The following is an 18,982-nucleotide window of genomic DNA, read 5'->3' as shown; positions in this document are numbered from 1 at the left end:
CCTGCACATACATTTTAACGTCACAGTGCCTTTTTAATCCCAAACACTTTTACTTAAAGATTTCAGAATAAAATAAGATACTGGATTTTATTTTTTATTTTTGTGATTACGAAAGTAGGAAAGCGTTTTTTCAGAATGTGAATTTTTCAGCAGTGGGGCCCCCCCCAGGAAAAGAACCTGGCCAGTGGCCCCCGGGTCACTTGCATTGTGATCTGCTCGTATTGGCTCTAAGTGACTTGGCTTTGAGCTTCACTGCATGAATGGAGCAGAGGTGTCTTGGTGTTATTTTTATACTTGACCCGCTCCGCCCAGGCTGAGCCCGCAGCTGTCCCAGGAGGTGATGCTGGACGAGGTGAGCGATGCCGTGCTGGTGGACATGCTGTGGGAGACCCAGATGTACCTGTACGACAAGAGGGACGTGCTGCAGGCGCTGGCCAAGCAGCTGCTCCACAACTGAACTGACACCCAAAACATCTCAAAATGTCCTTTCACAGTCGGTGAGTAGGGCTGGGTTTCAAGAAAGAAAGAAAGTAAGAAAAAAAAAAAGGCACCGCTTTACAATTGGGATTGTTTCAATTTGAATTTTAATATCGCTGCTTTGTTTGGAAGCGATGGAAGCATTTTCCACCGAAATGAAGTAACACGATCGGCACAGATTAACCAAAATATTTGTGTATTAGACTGAATTTGTTCTATAAAATGTTTTTGGGATGTGCGTCTGATGGTAAACTGAAAGGTTAGTTGCAAGTCTCACAATGTACATATCGATGAAAGAAAGAAATAGACCCGCACAGTGGATGGTCACTGTGTGGCAGCAAGTGACCTTATTATTTCTAATGTGCTGTGGTTCATCAGTAGATGGAAGGAATGTGTTTTTGTTTCGTTTTCGTTTTTCTTTTCGAGGAGGATAGAATCCGACTGTCTCAACTGAACCGAGCGCTGCGACTGTGACGACTACTACCTCAGCTTCCAGATGCGGGGGTTCAAGTTTGCATTCAAAGTGGTAGAGGTTTGCTAGTGCAGTCCATTAATGACAGTGAGCTTTTGTAGTGAGACTAAGTTTAATGTTCAACCACACGGTAATTTATTATAAGATAAAATATCCAATTTAGTTTTTTCAGCCTGAGCATAGTCTTCCAAGGGGGTCCTGCTATTTAGAAAAAAAAAGGTTGTGAACAAGATGCTTTGGAGTAAGTTGGGTCAACTGAGAATGACTTTTGCCTTTTATATTACGGGCCTTAATTCAGAGTTTAACTTTTGTTATATTATTATTATGTGTATTTCAAACCACTCACACAATGATAACCTGGCTACATGCTGCACACTGTTACATATTAGAATTTTGTTATTGTTGTTGTTGATTATCATTATTTTCAATTGTAAAGAACGCTGTATGAAGGTGGGCGCTTCCATTACAAAAATCCTGATTCCAGATATAGTTTTATAGTTTTTGCCCAATTATTTCTGTTATATAACTAAAATTATGAATTCAAGAATAATTATTCTAAGAATTTGCAAATTTGGGACTGATCCCTTGTTTGGTGTTGACGCCAATCCTTTTTCCATGTTCTTTATGATGGAAATGCAGACTAATCCAGCACAATTTTCCCAAGATGCACCACAGCTCCTGTGGTGCATCTTAGTGCATCTTGCCTGTAGCGCCAGCACTGCCTGACTTGGAGCTAAACTGTTCTGTTGTTTGGTATGTGGATTAATTATTATGAACGGCAATGGAGTGTTTGATAAAGGAGCTGACTTAAGTCTATGAGTGTGGGCTTTTTTGTTGTGTAATTTGCGTCCTAAAATCCCAATCTACAATTACCATTGTAGTAACTTTGCATTCTTGATTTATTATCAAAACATAGCACCCAGGCGGCAAATAATAGCAAGGGACAGGGAAATTACAACATGTATTGTTGCCCTTCGAACGAAAAACATGCCGCACCGGTGCTCAGAGTGAAATAAGTAAAATATTTGTAATATCTGTCAGTGTGCCATACTTGTGTCCAATAGAGGGGGTGTGGCTTCCCTGTCAGGTGACTTATTGCTCTACTACAGGGGTGTCAAAGTCAAATACCACAGAGGGCCAAAAAAACAAATTTCACCAAAAGAGGGAAAGATCGCCTGCTGGAGGGATTCAAGATTGGAGAGGTAAGAATAATAGCCAGAGAATTGAGGAATGACGAGATGGTCGTTTCCTTCCTCAACCTCCCGGCTTATATTACTGACGACGAAATACTGGGGAAGCTACATGGTTGGGGCGTGTCGGCCACCTCGCCGATTAAGCGCAGAATGTGGCCAGGAACCCGTATTGCGGACGGTACACGGTTTATGAGAGTAAAATTCAATAAATTAGTTCAGAGTCTTCCATACTCTGCAAAGTTTCACACTGCCATAGGGCCAGAGTACTTCCACGTCATTCACGATAGACAATCAAAGGTCTGCCGCCTCTGTATACAGCCTGGACATATCCTACGGGAATGTCCGGAGTTCTTCTGTCGCAAATGTGGATTGCAAGGACACTTTGCGAGAGAGTGCAAAAGTGCCAAGAAATGTGACCTGTGTCATAACACTTGGAATGAATGTGACTGCAATAAGAGCGAGGAGGACGGCGGCGCTCCGCTGGTGACGACGGCCGCTTCAACCGATAGGCAAGGCGAACTGCATAGCGAGGATGAAAATAAAATGGAGACTGAGACGGGGCAGGCGGATGTGAGGGATGAAACTCAACCTGCAGTGGCGGGTAGTATGAACCAAGCAAGCGAGGTGAGGCTAGATCTGAGCTCCGGCTCTGACGAGGAGAGCGGAGCGAGACGAGGAGCGAGGCTGAAGGCGGAGGTGGGAGGGGAGGTGCTAGCCTTGGGAGTGGGCCCCACCCCCGCTCCTACCCCGCTGCTGCTGAAGCAAATCAGAGATCCTGCATCTGAGATGGGAATGATGAATAGGTCATCATCTCAGTCCCAGCCCCTCCAGCGACTGCCTCTTGATAACCCGATCTCAAGTGCAAGTGAGGCCGAATCCGAGATAGACTTGTCTCATATGAACAGAATTGGGAAAAGGCTAAGTGAAAAGCAGATGAGAAGGAGAAGCAAGAGAAACAAAGACAGAGTTAATAACTAAATGTCGAAAATCATATTCTCTTCTCAGTGTGACTCTAATGATTAGTTTCACTTCTCTAAATGCTAACGGCCTACGCACAAAATCGAAAATAGATTCTGTACTGCAAACTTTGAACTCGGATGTAGTCTGCCTGCAAGAAACTTGGTGGGACCAGGAGCATCACGACTATGTGGCGAACCAGAGAAACAAGCAGGTATTTTCAAACCACGGGTCAGCAAGATCATGCGGGGTGGCAATCATATCTAAGATTGCTTCAGGCATGAGTGCTGAAGAGATATACAAAGACGATCAAGGCAGAGTATTAATTGTAGATTTTTCACTTAATAAACAACGATATAGAATAATTAACATATATGCACCAAACAATGAAAATCATAGAAAGCAGTTTTTCATTAAATTAAAGAAATGGTACGGAAACAATGTAATAATAACTGGAGACTTTAATGTGGCTATAACAAAAATGGACGTGTCAGTAAACAATACCTTCAAGAGTGACGCCAGTCAACAAATTTGCTACAAGTCGAGGGCCGGACTGGTTCAATGTTTATTAAAACATATTGAGATGATTGTACATAGCCTACTGAACCAAGACCAAACACAGTGTATATTATTTAATCATTAAATGAATAAAGCAATATTTTCTTATGGCTCTGCCAGTAATTTCAAGTGAAAACATGTTTCAACAGACAAACAGCAAAAAAGTAAATTTCCTTCAAAAACAAAATATGTTCCTTAATATCAAGATTAATGCAGAAATGAAATGGCATGCATTATAAACTGAAAATGCATTATTGTGCTTCTCTATGATCCTAACCAATCACTTCTTTCAAATAGTAAAATGAGAAAAAAAATCGAATCACTTGTATTCTTTCTTATGGCTCTTATCTACAATTTTCCTGAGTCCATTCAACTGAAAAAAAACAGGCAGAAGACAAAAAAAAACAACTTCCTTCAAAGAAAAATCACATGTCCTGTAGTAACAAATGTAAAAATTTAAATTTAAATATCTCAAAAACGACATACTAAACTATGTCAAAAAATGTCAAAATGTACTGAATCGAAAAATATCCCAAGTACGACATACTATACCAGGTCGAAAAAGGTCAAAATATACCACGTCAAAAAATATCACAAAAACGTCACAATGTACAACCCAGATAAATATTCCAGAAACGACAAACTATAAACTATGTCGTAAAACGTCAACATATACCACGCCGAAAAATGTGACAAAAAAGATTGAAAGATTGAAAGAAAGATTGAAAGATTGAAAGATTGAAAGAAAGATTAAAAGATTGAAAGAAAGATTGAAAGTTTGAAAGAAAGATTGAAAGAAAGATTGAAAGTTTGAAAGAAAGATTGAAAGTTTGAAAGAAAGATTGAAAGAAAGAATGAAAGATTGAAAGATTGAAAGAAAGAATGAAAGAATAAAAGAAAGATTGAAAGAACGATTGAAAAAAACAAAGAAAGATTGAAAGATCGAAAGATTTAAAGAATGGTGGAGTTATGATCATTTTCAGAACTTTGGACGGTTTGCTGTCTAGCTGAATTAGAGAAACACCGAACCATTGTCTCTTCAGAGGTGAATGATTCAGAATGCTGCAGTACAGCATAGAAATTTAATTAATATGATGAACTATTATGTGCTTCTTAAGTGTTTCTCACAGAGTTCTAGGCCCATCTAACATTTATTTGTCGAGTTATGATCATTTTCATCATAGTGTGCACATGTGGGAAAAAATGCATTTTCAGCCGATTTAAACGTCGAAAAGGCGAATTTGTTCAAAGCTTCAGTCATTACTCTGTGTGACAGTGTCAGACAGTTTAAATACAATGATGAACTAGTATATGCTGCTAAAGTGTTGTTTGTCAAACAGTTTTAGTCCCATACAACATGTATTTGTGGAGTTATGATCATTTTCAAAAGTTCAAAAACCGTCAAAAGTTCTGAAAATGATCATAACTCCACAAATACATGTTAGATGGGCCTAAAACTGTTTGACAAACAACACTTTAGCAGCACATACTAGTTCATCATTGTATTAAAACAGTCTGACTCTGTCACACAGAGTAATGACTAAAGCTTTTAACCAATTCGCCTTTTCGACGTTTAAATCGGCTGAAAATGCGTTTTTTCCCACATGTGCACACTATGATGAAAATGCTCATAACTCGACAAATACATGTTGTATGGGACTAAAACTGTTTGACAAACAACACTTTAGCAGCACATAATAGTGCATCATTGTATTTAAACTGTCTGACACTGTCACACAGAGTAATGACTGAAGCGTTTAACCAATTCGCCTTCTCGACGTTTAAATCGGCTGAAAATGCGTTTTTTCCCACATGTGCACACTATGATGAAAATGCTCATAACTCGACAAATACATGTTAGATGGGCCTAGAACTCTGTGAGAAACACTTAAGAAGCACATAATAGTTCATCATATTAATTAAATTTCTATGCTGTACTGCAGCATTCTGAACCATTCACCGCTGAAGAGACAATGGTTCGGTGTTTCTCTAATTCAGCTAGACACCAAACCGTCCAATGTTCTGAAAATGCTCATAACTCGACAAAAACATGTTGTATGGAACTAAAATGTTTTGACAAACAACACTTTAGCAGCACATACTTGTTCATAATAGTATTTAAACTGTCTGACACTGTCACACAGAGTAATGACTGATGCGTTTAACCAATCCGCCTTTCCGACGTTTAAATTGGCCGAAAATGCGTTTTTTCCCACATGGGCACACTATGATGAAAATGATCATAACTCGACAAATACATTTTATTTGGGCCTAAAACTGTTTGACATACAACACTTAACAGCATATACTAGTTCATCATTGTATTTAAACTGTCTGACGCTGTCACACAGAGTAATGACTGAAGCTTTTAACCAATTCGCCTTTTCGACGTTTAAATCGGCTGAAAATGCGTTTTTTCCCACATGTGCACACTATGATGAAAATTATCATAACTCCACAAATACATGTTAGATGGGCCTAAAACTGTTTGACAAACAACACATTAGCAGCATATACTAGTTCATCATTGTATTCAAACAGTCTGACTCTGTCACACAGAGTAATGACTAAAGCTTTTAACCAATTCGCCTTTTCGACGTTTAAATCGGCTGAAAATGCGTTTTTTCCCACATGTGCACACTATGATGAAAATGCTCATAACTCGACAAATACATGTTGTATGGGACTAAAACTGTTTGACAAACAACACTTTAGCAGCACATAATAGTGCATCATTGTATTTAAACTGTCTGACACTGTCACACAGAGTAATGACTGAAGCGTTTAACCAATTCGCCTTCTCGACGTTTAAATCGGCAGAAAATGCGTTTTTTCCCACATGTGCACACTATGATGAAAATGCTCATAACTCGACAAATACATGTTAGATGGGCCTAGAACTCTGTGAGAAACACTTAAGAAGCACATAATAGTTCATCATATTAATTAAATTTCTATGCTGTACTGCAGCATTCTGAATCATTCACCTCTGAAGAGACAATGGTTCGGTGTTTCTCTAATTCAGCTAGACACCAAACCGTCCAAGGTTCTGAAAATGCTCATAACTCGACAAAAACATGTTGTATGGAACTAAAATGTTTTGACAAACAACAGTTTAGCAGCACATACTTGTTCATAATAGTATTTAAACTGTCTGACACTGTCAAACAGAGTAATGACTGATGCGTTTAACCAATTCGCCTTTCCGACGTTTAAATTGGCCGAAAATGCGTTTTTTCCCACATGGGCACACTATGATGAAAATGATCATAACTCGACGAATACATTTTATTTGGGCCTAAAACTGTTTGACATACAACACTTAACAGCATATACTAGTTCATCAATCATAGTATTTAAACTGTCTGACACTGTCACACAGAGTAATGACTGATGCGTTTAACCAATCCACCTTTTCGACGTTTAAATTGGCCGAAAATGCGTTTTTTCCCACATGTGCACACTATGATGAAAATGATTATAACTCGACAAATACATTTTTTTTTTTTTTTTAATATAAAAATACAGAATCATCAACAGTAACAATTATGCCAAGAAAACATTTTTAAACACTTGGGAAATACATGTTTTCCCTTTTTCTCCCTTCTCTATCCTATCAGAATGCGAAGGAGAGAGAGTGGCATTCAGTTTCCTGGAGTAGGGTAGTTTGTTGCATAAATTGGCTTACAAAAAGGTCTTTGTTTCCTCCATATACTAACAATAGGTGGGCTTTTAGTGAGTTTCCAAAGAGGCTTTGTATGCTTACGTCTCTACCCTCATATAGTGCCAAGTTCCTTCTTGTCCATGTTGCGCGCCTGGCAAATGCCAGCACAGTGTTTATCAGTAAGTTTTCCGTTGGGCTCTTTGTTTTGGGGGGGGGGCCAAACATGTAGGCCCAGTCCCATGTAAGCCCTGTTAGTCTCCTAAGGCCACAATGTTCCACCAGTAGGCTCTTGACCCTCTCCCTATAGTTTGTGAGGGCCGTGCACCTAAGGAACAGGTGCTCAATGTGTTCTGCTTCTTCCATGCAGACCACACACTCCCTTTTGTGCAAGTCTTTGTGTATTTGATGCAGGATGATGCCAGTAAAAATCCTCCTGTGCCTTATCTTGAAATCCAGGTGGAAGATGGCTGATGTGGCAAAAGGGATTTCCATGTTGTTCCATATATTTCTAATTGAATAGCCAGGAAATATCCTTGACCAGGCCTTTTCTGAAGCTGGAATTGTCACAATCTTTGAAATGAGTAATCTATACCAGTCACTGGTTTTCACTGATTGGATGGTGGGGGATTTTCCTCTAAGGCACAGGAGGAAGTTCAGGGCATCATCCTGCACCTTGGGTCCTTTCTCTTTGAGCCTGCCTCGCCACTCAGGTAGTAGGCTTTGATCAAATTTTTCCCCGAAAGAGACAATCAGTTTTTCCCTGTATTGCACCTTCCATCTGTCTAATTCCCATAGTACATTCCCTATATCAAAGTTCCCTTTGTGGTCGGTCACCTGTCCCACTCTTGTTAGGCCTGCTGCCGTCAAGTGACTGCTGACGAGGTTTCTCCCATTATAGGTGAAGAATGGATTCGAGAGGAAAGGTAACTGCAGCACATGCTCTTTTTTACTGCACTCGGGTCTGAGGTGGGGGAGTATCCTTCCCCATGCCTCCAGCACCTCCTGGTAGAAGCCCGGCAGGCCACTGTAGGTTCTTCTGGCGTAGTGGGTACAGAGATTGTATTTGCTCCTCTCCCCAAACTCCGCCAGGTAGCCTGCGAGTGCGTCCTCCCAGGGATACTGCCTGGTCGAATCCAAGAATTTCCCTATCAATTTAACCCTCAGTGCGTCTCTTTTGGCACCAATGTCAATCAGCCCTAATCCCCCCTCCCGTTTATTAGCAATTAACGTCCTGTGGGCGATCATATTTCCCTTACCCTTCCAAAGAAAGGAGGAGATCTCACCGTTCAATGAATTTAGTGCCCAATCGGGCAGCTCACAGGTTCCCAAAGCATGATTTATTTTTGACAGCACTAGGGCATTAGATACTATTACCTTTCCTTTTAGACTAAGCCCCCTCGCCCTCCACAGGTTCAAGGTACACTGTATTTTAATTATCACACTCTTCCATGTTTTATCTCTTGCTTCACTCTCGTCTTTCCCAATGTACACACCCAAGATTTCTCTGCACCCTGTGGTCTCTTTAAGGCCCCATTTGTTTATCGTTTTTTGATTCTTACCGCAGAACATTATTGCAGATTTTTCTTCATTGATTCTTGCGCCAGAGGCTTTCTCATAGGCCCCTAGGTGTTTGAAGACATGGTCTATGCTGTCACCATCCGAGACCATGATATTAATGTCGTCTGCATATTGGACTATTTTGGTTTTGTTGCCATTTGGCGTTAAGATACCTTTTATATTTTTGTCTTTCAGTATTAGGAGTGCGAGGGGTTCTGCGACCAGGGTGTATAGCAGAGCTGAGAGGGGGCATCCCTGTCTCACCGACCTCTCGATCCGAATGTCCCTGGTGAGAAGTCCGTTGCATTTCACCCTGCTACTCGCACTTCGATATAAAACCTTGATCCAATCGATGAACTTTGCTCCGAAGCCGAACTTTTCCATTACGGACCAGAGGAACGGATGCTCAACCCTGTCAAAAGCTTTTTCTAGGTCTACTCCAAGCAGCAGGCCCCTCTGCATAGTCATTGTTTTTACTGTATCCCTAATTGTATTGATGGAGTCTGTAATATCTCTGCCTGGGATACTGTAAGTTTGCGTATTGCTGATGATTGAGCCTATTACTGCTTTAAGTCTATTAGCCAGAATTTTTGCCAGAATCTTATAATCTGAATTGAGTAGGCTAATTGGCCTATAGTTTTTCAGTTGGTTCCGGCATCCTTTATTCTTAAATACAATTGTGATGATACCTTTTGTGAGGGAGTCCGGAGTTGTCTGGTTTACTCTAATACTAGTGTAAAGTTTTAGCAGCAAGGGGGCCAGCTGGGCTTTGAAGCACTGGTAGAACTCTGTCGAGATTCCGTCTGGGCCTGGGCTTTTGTTCTTATTTAGTCCATCTATTGCCAGTTCTACTTCCGCTAATGTGATTACCGTGTCGCACTCTTCTTTGTCGATGTGATTGATTTCCCTATCAATACATTCCAGTATTTCTTTAGTCTGTTTTGGATTGGAGCTGTTACTAGTAAAGAGGTTCTCGTAATACCTATGTATTTCGTCCAGTATGTCTTCCTGCTCAGCTATTATTTCCCCCTTACTATTTTCAATCGGACCCATTCTGGCTTTGTTTTGGGTTTTTTTTTCTAGGCCAAGGAAAAAAGCTGTACATTTCTCCCCATCTGTGATATTTTTAAATCTACTTCTAACAGCTGCTCCTATGCATCTTTTCTTTTCAAAAGAGTGAAGTTTAGCTTCATATTCTTCAAATTTTGCACAACTTCTGTCAGGGTTATGGTCAAGTAATGTAATTTCTTTTGCGAGGAGGTCCCTTAATGTTCTCTCCTCCATTCCTTCCCGCCATCCTTTCTCTTTACTATAATTTATACAGGCTCTCTTAATTCGTCTTTTTACATCGTCCCATGATTTAATGTAGTTTCCTTCTACGGCTAATTCATCTGTTATATTGCTCAGTAGATTCCTTATCTTTTTTTTGAAGGTTTGGTCCTCAAGGAGACTGGCATTGAAGCACCAGATGCCCCCACCTCTGGGCCTTCCATCGTCCCCTAATTGCCAGTATAAAGATGCGTGATCGCTCCAGCTATTGAACTCATATTTAATTTTGTTAATGTCCCTGATAATGCTGGAGGAAGCCAGACAGAGATCGATTCTGGACTGTTTGAGGACCCCCTTTACAATCTGCCTTCTCGAGAAGTCCCGCTTCAAAGGGTTTGAGATTCTCCACATTTCTACTAGGTTATGGTGATTTATCAAATTCATTAGGGTTGTTCGACTGGCGTCACTCTTGAAGGTATTGTTTACTGACACGTCCATTTTTGTTATAGCCACATTAAAGTCTCCAGTTATTATTACATTGTTTCCGTACCATTTCTTTAATTTAATGAAAAACTGCTTTCTATGATTTTCATTGTTTGGTGCATATATGTTAATTATTCTATATCGTTGTTTATTAAGTGAAAAATCTACAATTAATACTCTGCCTTGATCGTCTTTGTATATCTCTTCAGCACTCATGCCTGAAGCAATCTTAGATATGATTGCCACCCCGCATGATCTTGCTGACCCGTGGTTTGAAAATACCTGCTTGTTTCTCTGGTTCGCCACATAGTCGTGATGCTCCTGGTCCCACCAAGTTTCTTGCAGGCAGACTACATCCGAGTTCAAAGTTTGCAGTACAGAATCTATTTTCGATTTTGTGCGTAGGCCGTTAGCATTTAGAGAAGTGAAACTAATAATTAGAGTCACACTGAGAAGAGAATATGATTTTCGACATTTAGTTATTAACTCTGTCTTTGTTTCTCTTGCTTCTCCTTCTCATCTGCTTTTCACTTAGCCTTTTCCCAATTCTGTTCATATGAGACAAGTCTATCTCGGATTCGGCCTCACTTGCACTTGAGATCGGGTTATCAAGAGGCAGTCGCTGGAGGGGCTGGGACTGAGATGATGACCTATTCATCATTCCCATCTCAGATGCAGGATCTCTGATTTGCTTCAGCAGCAGCGGGGTAGGAGCGGGGGTGGGGCCCACTCCCAAGGCTAGCACCTCCCCTCCCACCTCCGCCTTCAGCCTCGCTCCTCGTCTCGCTCCGCTCTCCTCGTCAGAGCCGGAGCTCAGATCTAGCCTCACCTCGCTTGCTTGGTTCATACTACCCGCCACTGCAGGTTGAGTTTCATCCCTCACATCCGCCTGCCCCGTCTCAGTCTCCATTTTATTTTCATCCTCGCTATGCAGTTCGCCTTGCCTATCGGTTGAAGCGGCCGTCGTCACCAGCGGAGCGCCGCCGTCCTCCTCGCTCTTATTGCAGTCACATTCATTCCAAGTGTTATGACACAGGTCACATTTCTTGGCACTTTTGCACTCTCTCGCAAAGTGTCCTTGCAATCCACATTTGCGACAGAAGAACTCCGGACATTCCCGTAGGATATGTCCAGGCTGTATACAGAGGCGGCAGACCTTTGATTGTCTATCGTGAATGACGTGGAAGTACTCTGGCCCTATGGCAGTGTGAAACTTTGCTGAGTATGGAAGACTCTGAACTAATTTATTGAATTTTACTCTCATAAACCGTGTACCGTCCGCAATACGGGTTCCTGGCCACATTCTGCGCTTAATCGGCGAGGTGGCCGACACGCCCCAACCATGTAGCTTCCCCAGTATTTCGTCGTCAGTAATATAAGCCGGGAGGTTGAGGAAGGAAACGACCATCTCGTCATTCCTCAATTCTCTGGCTATTATTCTTACCTCTCCAATCTTGAATCCCTCCAGCAGGCGATCTTTCCCTCTTTGGTGACTCATTGTAAGTTCGTATCGTCGATCTCCGGTGGTGCGGCAAGCTAGTAAACCGCCGCAGAGCTCTCGCACGTTCTTCATCAATTCCGTCGTCGTAATACTTTCCTCCCCTTGCAGTTCCACACGGACTGTAAGCTCTTTTCCATAGCTTCTGTCTGCTTCGCCGCCACCTTTTGGTGCGTTTGCTTCTTCATTCAGCCGTACATGATCCATTTTCCCGGTCGCAGAGTTTGTTTCAATGTGATCGGTCATCGCACACCCCAAGAAAACAGGTGGTTGGGGTGTGTGTGGGGGGGGACCAGCATCATATACTAGTTCATTATTGTATTTAAATTGTCTGACACTGTCACACAGAGTAATGACTGAAGTGTTTAACCAATTCGCCTTTTCGACGTTTAAATCGGCCGAAAATGCGTTTTTTCCCACATGTGCACACTATGATGAAAATGATCATAACTCGACAAATACATGTTGTATGGGACTAAAACTGTTTGACAAACAACACTTTAGCAGCATATACTAGTTCATAATTGTATTTAAACTGTCTGACACTGTCACACAGAGTAATGACTGAAGCTTTTAACAAATTCGCCTTTTCGACGTTTAAATCGGCTGAAAATGCATTTTTTCCCACATGTGCACACTATGATGAAAATGATCATAACTCCACAAATACATGTTCGATGGGCATAGAAATCTGTGAGAAACACATAAGAAGCACATAATAGTTCATCATATTAATTACATTTCTATGCTGTACTGCAGCATTCTGAATCATTCACTTATGAAGAGACAATGGTTCGGTGTTTCTCTAATTCAGCTAGACAACAAACCGTCCAAAGTTCTGAAAATGATCATAACTCCACAAATACATGTTAGATGGGCCTAGAACTCTGTGAGAAACACTTAAGAAGCACATAATAGTTCATCATATTAATTAAAGTTCTATGCTGTACTGCAGCATTCTGAATCATTTACCTCTAAGAGACAATGGTTCGGTGTTTCTCTAATTCAGCTAGACAGCAAACAGTCAAAAGTTCTGAAATGATCATAACTCCACAAATACATATTAGATGGGCATAGAAATCTGTGAGAAACACTTAAGAAGCACATAATAGTTCATCATTTTAATTACATTTCTATGCTGTACTGCAGCATTCTGAACCATTCACCGCTGAAGAGACAATGGTTCGGTGTTTCTCTAATTCAGCTAGACAGAAAACCGTCCAAAGTTCTGAAAATGATCATAACTCCACAAATACATGTTAGATGGGCATATAAATCTGTGAGAAACCCTTAAGAAGCACATAATAGTTCCTCATATTAATTAAATTTCTATGCTGTACTGCAGCATTCTGAATCATTCACCTATGAAGAGACAATGGTTCGGTGTTTATCTAATTCAGCTAGACAGCAAACCGTCCAATGTTCTGAAAATGATCATAACTCCACAAATACATGTTAGATGGGCCTAAAACTGTTTGACAAACAACACTTTAGCAGCACATACTAGTTCATCATTGTATTTAAACTGACTGACACTGTCACACAGAGTAATGACTGAAGCGTTTAACCAATTCGCCTTTTCGACGTTTAAATCGGCTGAAAATGCGTTTTTTTCCCACATGTGCACACTATGATGAAAATGATCATTACTCGACAAATACATTTTACATGGGCCTAAAACTGTTTGACAAACAACACTTTACCAGCATATACTAGTTCATCATTGTATTTAAACTGTCTGACTCTGTCACACAGAGTAATGACTAAAGCTTTTAACCAATTCGCCTTTTCGACGTTTAAATCGGCTGAAAATGCATTTTTTCCCACATGTGCACACTATGATGAAAATGATCATAACTCCACAAATACATGTTAGATGGGCCTAGAACTGTTTGACAAACAACACTTTAGCAGCACATACTAGTTCATCATTGTATTTAAACTGTCTGACACTGTCACACAGAGTAATGACTGAAGCTTTTAACAAATTCGCCTTTTCGACGTTTAAATCGGCTGAAAATGCATTTTTTCCCAAATGTGCACACTATGATGAAAATGATCATAACTCGACAAATAAATGTTAGATGGGCCTAGAACTCTGTGAGAAACACTTAAGAAGCACATAATAGTTCATCATATTAATTAAATTTCTATGCTGTACTGCAGCATTCTGAATCATTCACCTCTGAAGAGACAATGGTTCGGTGTTTCTCTAATTCAGCTAGACAGCAAACCGTCCAATGTTCTGAAAATGATCATAACTCCACAAATACATGTTAGATGGGCCTAAAACTGTTTGACAAACAACACTTTAGCAGCACATACTAGTTCATCATTGTATTTAAACTGTCTGACACTGTCACACAGAGTAATGACTGAAGCGTTTAACCAATTCGCCTTTTCGACGTTTAAATCGGCTGAAAATGCGTTTTTTTCCCACATGTGCACACTATGATGAAAATGATCATTACTCGACAAATACATTTTACATTGGCCTAAAACTGTTTGACAAACAACACTTTACCAGCATATACTAGTTCATCATTGTATTTAAACTGTCTGACTCTGTCACACAGAGTAATGACTAAAGCTTTTAACCAATTCGCCTTTTCGACGTTTAAATCGGCTGAAAATGCATTTTTTCCCACATGTGCACACTATGATGCAAATGATCATAACTCCACAAATACATGTTGTATGGGACTAAAACTTTTTGACAAACAACACTTTAGCAGCATATACTAGTTCATAATTGTATTTAAACTGTCTGACACTGTCACACAGAGTAATGACTGAAGCTTTTAACAAATTCGCCTCTTCGACGTTTTAATCGGCTGAAAATGCATTTTTTCCCACATGTGCACACTATGATGAAAATGCTCATAACTCCACAAATAAATGTTAGATGGGCATAGAACTCTGTGAGAAACACTTAAGAAGCACATAATAGTTCATCATATTAATTACATTTCTATGCTGTACTGCAGCATTCTGAACCATTCACCGCTGAAGAGACAATGGTTCGGTGTTTCTCTAATTCAGCTAGACAGAAAACCGTCAAAAGTTCTGAAAATGATCATAACTCCACCATTCTTTACATCTTTCGATCTTTCAATCTTTCTTTGTTTTTTTCAATCGTTCTTTCAATCTTTCTTTTATTCTTTCATTCTTTCTTTCAATCTTTCAATCTTTCTTTCAAACTTTCAATCTTTCTTTCAATCTTTTAATCTTTCTTTCAATCTTTCAATCTTTCAATCTTTCTTTCAATCTTTCAATCTTTTTTGTCACATTTTTCGGCGTGGTATATGTTGACGTTTTACGACATAGTATATAGTTTGTCGTTTCTGGAATATTTATCTGGGGTGTACATTGTGACGTTTTTGTGATATTTTTTGACGTGGTATATTTTGACCTTTTTCGACCTGGTATAGTATGTCGTACTTGGGATATTTTTCGATTCAGTACATTTTGACATTTTTCGACATAGTTTAGTATGTCGTTTTTGAGATATTTATCTGGGTGGTATATTTTGACGTATTTGGGATATTTTTTGGCGTTGTATATTTTGACTTTTTTCGACATAGTATATTAATGTCGTTCTTTGGGATATTTATCTGGGTTGTAAATTTTGACGTTTTTCGACATATTTTGGCGTTGTATATTTTAACTTTTTTCGACATAACAAGTATGTTGTTTTTGTTATATTTATCTGGGTTGTATATTTTGACGTTATTGTGATATTTTTCGATGTGGTATATTTTGATGTTTTTCGACATAGTATTATGTCGTTTTTGGGATATTTTTCGGCGTTGTATATTTCGACGTTTTTCGACATAGTATTATGTCAATTTTGGGAAATTTATCTGGGTTGTAAAGTTTGACTTTTTTGGGACATATTTTTGCGTTGTATATTTTGACGTTTTTCGGCATAGTATTATCTAGTTTTGGGGATATTTTTTGGTGTTGTATATTTTGACTTTTTTCGACATAGTAATATGTAGTTTTTGGGACATTTTTTGGTGTGTATTTTGACGTTTTTCGACATAGTATTATGTCGTTTTTGGGATATTTATCTAGGTTGTATATTTTGACGTTTTTGGGACATTTTTTGGTGTTGTATATTTTGACTTTTTTCGACATAGTATTATGTCGTTTTTGGGATATTTATCTAGGTTGTATATTTTGTCGTTTTTGGGATATTTTTTGGCGTTGTATATTTTGACGTTATTGTGATATCTTTCGACGTGGTATATTTAGAAGTTTTTCGACATAGTATTATTTAGTTTTTGGGACATTTTTCGGCGTAGTATATTTTGACGTTTTTCGACATAGTATTATGTCATTTTTGGGACATTTATCTGGGTTGTAAAGTTAAACGTTTTTGGGACATATTTTGGCGTTGTATATTTTGACGTTTTTTGACATAGTATTATGTAGATTTTGGGATATTTTTTGGTGTTGTATATTTTGACTTTTTCGACTTTTTTTGCATGTCGTTTTTGGGATATTTATCTAGGTTGTATATTTTGAAGTTTTTGGGACATTTTTGGCGTTGTATATTTTGACTTTTTTCGATATAGTATATTATGTTGTTCTTTGGGATATTTATCTGGGTTGTATATTTTGACGTTTTTGGACATTTTTTAGCGTTGCATATTTCAAGATTCAAGATTTTTATTTGTCACATACATATACATACTTCCATACATATATGTAGTGAAATGTAATGCAACGCACCCGGTGCGCACACAATAAGTCCTAGGAAAACGTACAAAAATAAAATAAAATAAAAAGTAGAAAATTCCTTTCTAATAGACCGACTAACTGACTCCTAAAACGTAATACAGTAAGTGGAATACTTATAGAATAAGATAAAAAATATATAGAATAAAATACAATAAAAAATTAATTGAAATAAAATGGAATAGGTAGAAGGAATATGCCTATGTATATACAGATATGTGCATTTAAAGTGGCATGTGAATTAAAGTGGCATGTGAATGTGAATAGTGTGAGGTAGTGTTTGGGATAATACAGCACAGTATACAACAGTACGGCGCAGCAATACGGCATCACGAACAACCCTGAACAGTGATACAGTATGCGGTACAGTATGCTACATACAGTACAGTAGGTAGTGGAGCCTAGTGCATGGCTCAGTTAGGACCCCTGGTGAGGTCAGTGTTGACAGTTCTAATGGCGTGCGGGAAAAAACTCAGTCTCAGTCTCTCTGTTCTCGCTGCGTGACTGCGGAGGCGCTTGCCTGACCGCAGCAGCTGAAACAGTCCGTTGTTGGGGTGATGAGGATCCTTCATGATCCTACGGGCTCTGCTACTACACCTCCTGGTGTATAACTCTTGCAAGGGGGGGAGGGTAGTTCCAGTGGTACGTTCAGCTGAACGCACCACCCTCTGCAGGGCCCGCCTGTCCTGGGCAGTACAGTTCCCAAACCAGGCAGTGATGTTGCCTGTCAGGATGCTCTCCACTGCTCCAGAGTAGAAGGACTTGAGGATCCTCACCGAGACCCGGAATTTCCTCAGCTGCCTGAGGTGGTAGAGACGCTGCCTCGCCTTTCTCACCAGAGTGTCTGTGTGAACAGTCCATTTTAAGTCCTCTGTGATGTGGACTCCCAGATATCTGAAGCTGCTCACCCTATCGACAGAAGTCCCATTAATCCACAAGGGCGCGTGCGTCCTCGATTGTGATCCACGCCTAAAGTCCACAATCAGCTCCTTGGTTTTGCTGACGTTCAGGTGTAGGCTGTTGTCCTGGCACCAGAGTGACAGGTCAGCCACCTCCTCGCGGTAGGCCTTCTCGTCGCAGTCGATGATCAGGCCTACGACCACGGTGTCGTCAGCAAACTTGATGATGGTGTTGGAGCTGGACCTGGCCACACAGTCATGTGTGTACAGGGAGTACAGTAGGGGGCTGAGGACGCAACCCTGGGGGGATCCTGTATTCAGGGTGAGGGAGCTTGACATGTACTTCCCCACCTTGACCACCTGGGGGCGGCCTGTGAGGAAGTCCAGGATCCAGGTGCACAGCGGAGCATTCAATCCGATCTCCTTCAGCTTGACAGCCAGTCTGGTGGGAACTATGGTGTTGAAAGCTGAACTATAATCAATGAACAGCATTCTCACATAGGCCCCCTTCTGGCCATCCAGGTGCGTGAGCGTGGTGTGCAGTACCTGGGAGACCGCGTCAACCGTGGATCTGTTCTGCCGGTACGCGAACTGCAACGGGTCCAAGGTGCGGGGGAGGGAGGCGCAGATGTAATCCTTAATCAGCCTCTCGAAACACTTCATGACCACCGAGGTGAGGGCCACCGGACGGTAGTCATTCAGGCAGGTTGGAGAGGCGATCTTCGGGACAGGAACGACGGTGGACCTCTTGAAACAGGATGGGACCACTGATTCAGCCAGGGAGATGTTGAATATTGTGGTGAACACCGGAGCTAGCTGGTTAGCACAGGTCTTCAGTACTCGCCCAGATATGCCGTCTGGGCCCGCAGCTTTCCTGGTGTTCACCCGCATCAAAGCCCTCCTGACCTCGTGCACGGACACTGAGAGTGCGCGCTCATCCCCAGCGGTGTAACTCCAATTAGCCGGCGAGCTAGCGGTGCTGCTGCCAGACTCGAACCGCGCATAAAGGAGTTCAGTTGGTTGGCCAGGGAGGTGTCCACACTCGTGGCTGGGGAGGAGCTGCTCTTGTAGTTTGTTATTGTTCGCAGCCCCTCCCACAAGCGTCTGGTGTCCCCCCGCTCCATCTGCAGCTCCACGGTGTCTCTGTACGTCCGTTTAGCGTCCTTCACCGCCCTCCGCAGATTGTACGACGCCGCTTTGTAGTTGTCCATG

At 40.8% G+C, this 18,982-nt stretch overlaps 1 protein-coding gene across 9 annotated transcripts in view; it reads left to right on the top strand.

Moving 5' to 3' along the window:
• Nucleotides 1–18,982, top strand: part of pla2g6 (phospholipase A2, group VI (cytosolic, calcium-independent)) — a 225,510-nt gene that overhangs the window by 21,788 nt on the left and 184,740 nt on the right. For 2 of the 9 annotated variants that reach the window (XM_079998656.1, XM_079998651.1), the window contains one exon: nt 313–1,753. In XM_079998656.1, coding sequence (XP_079854782.1) covers nt 313–457 — 145 coding nt within the window. In that variant the 3' untranslated portion in view covers nt 458–1,753. Of the gene's footprint in view, nt 1–312; nt 1,754–9,073; nt 9,168–10,310; nt 10,354–18,982 lie in introns of those variants that run through there. The other 7 variants (XR_013844096.1, XR_013844097.1, XM_079998652.1 and 4 more) reach the window with 7 other exon arrangements.

Source organism: Zeus faber, assembly GCF_960531495.2.
Source record: "Zeus faber genome assembly, chromosome: 4".
NCBI lineage: Eukaryota > Metazoa > Chordata > Actinopteri > Zeiformes > Zeidae > Zeus > Zeus faber.
Note: the sequence above shows the minus strand (reverse complement) of the source record. Positions and strands in the feature narration are given on the sequence as shown.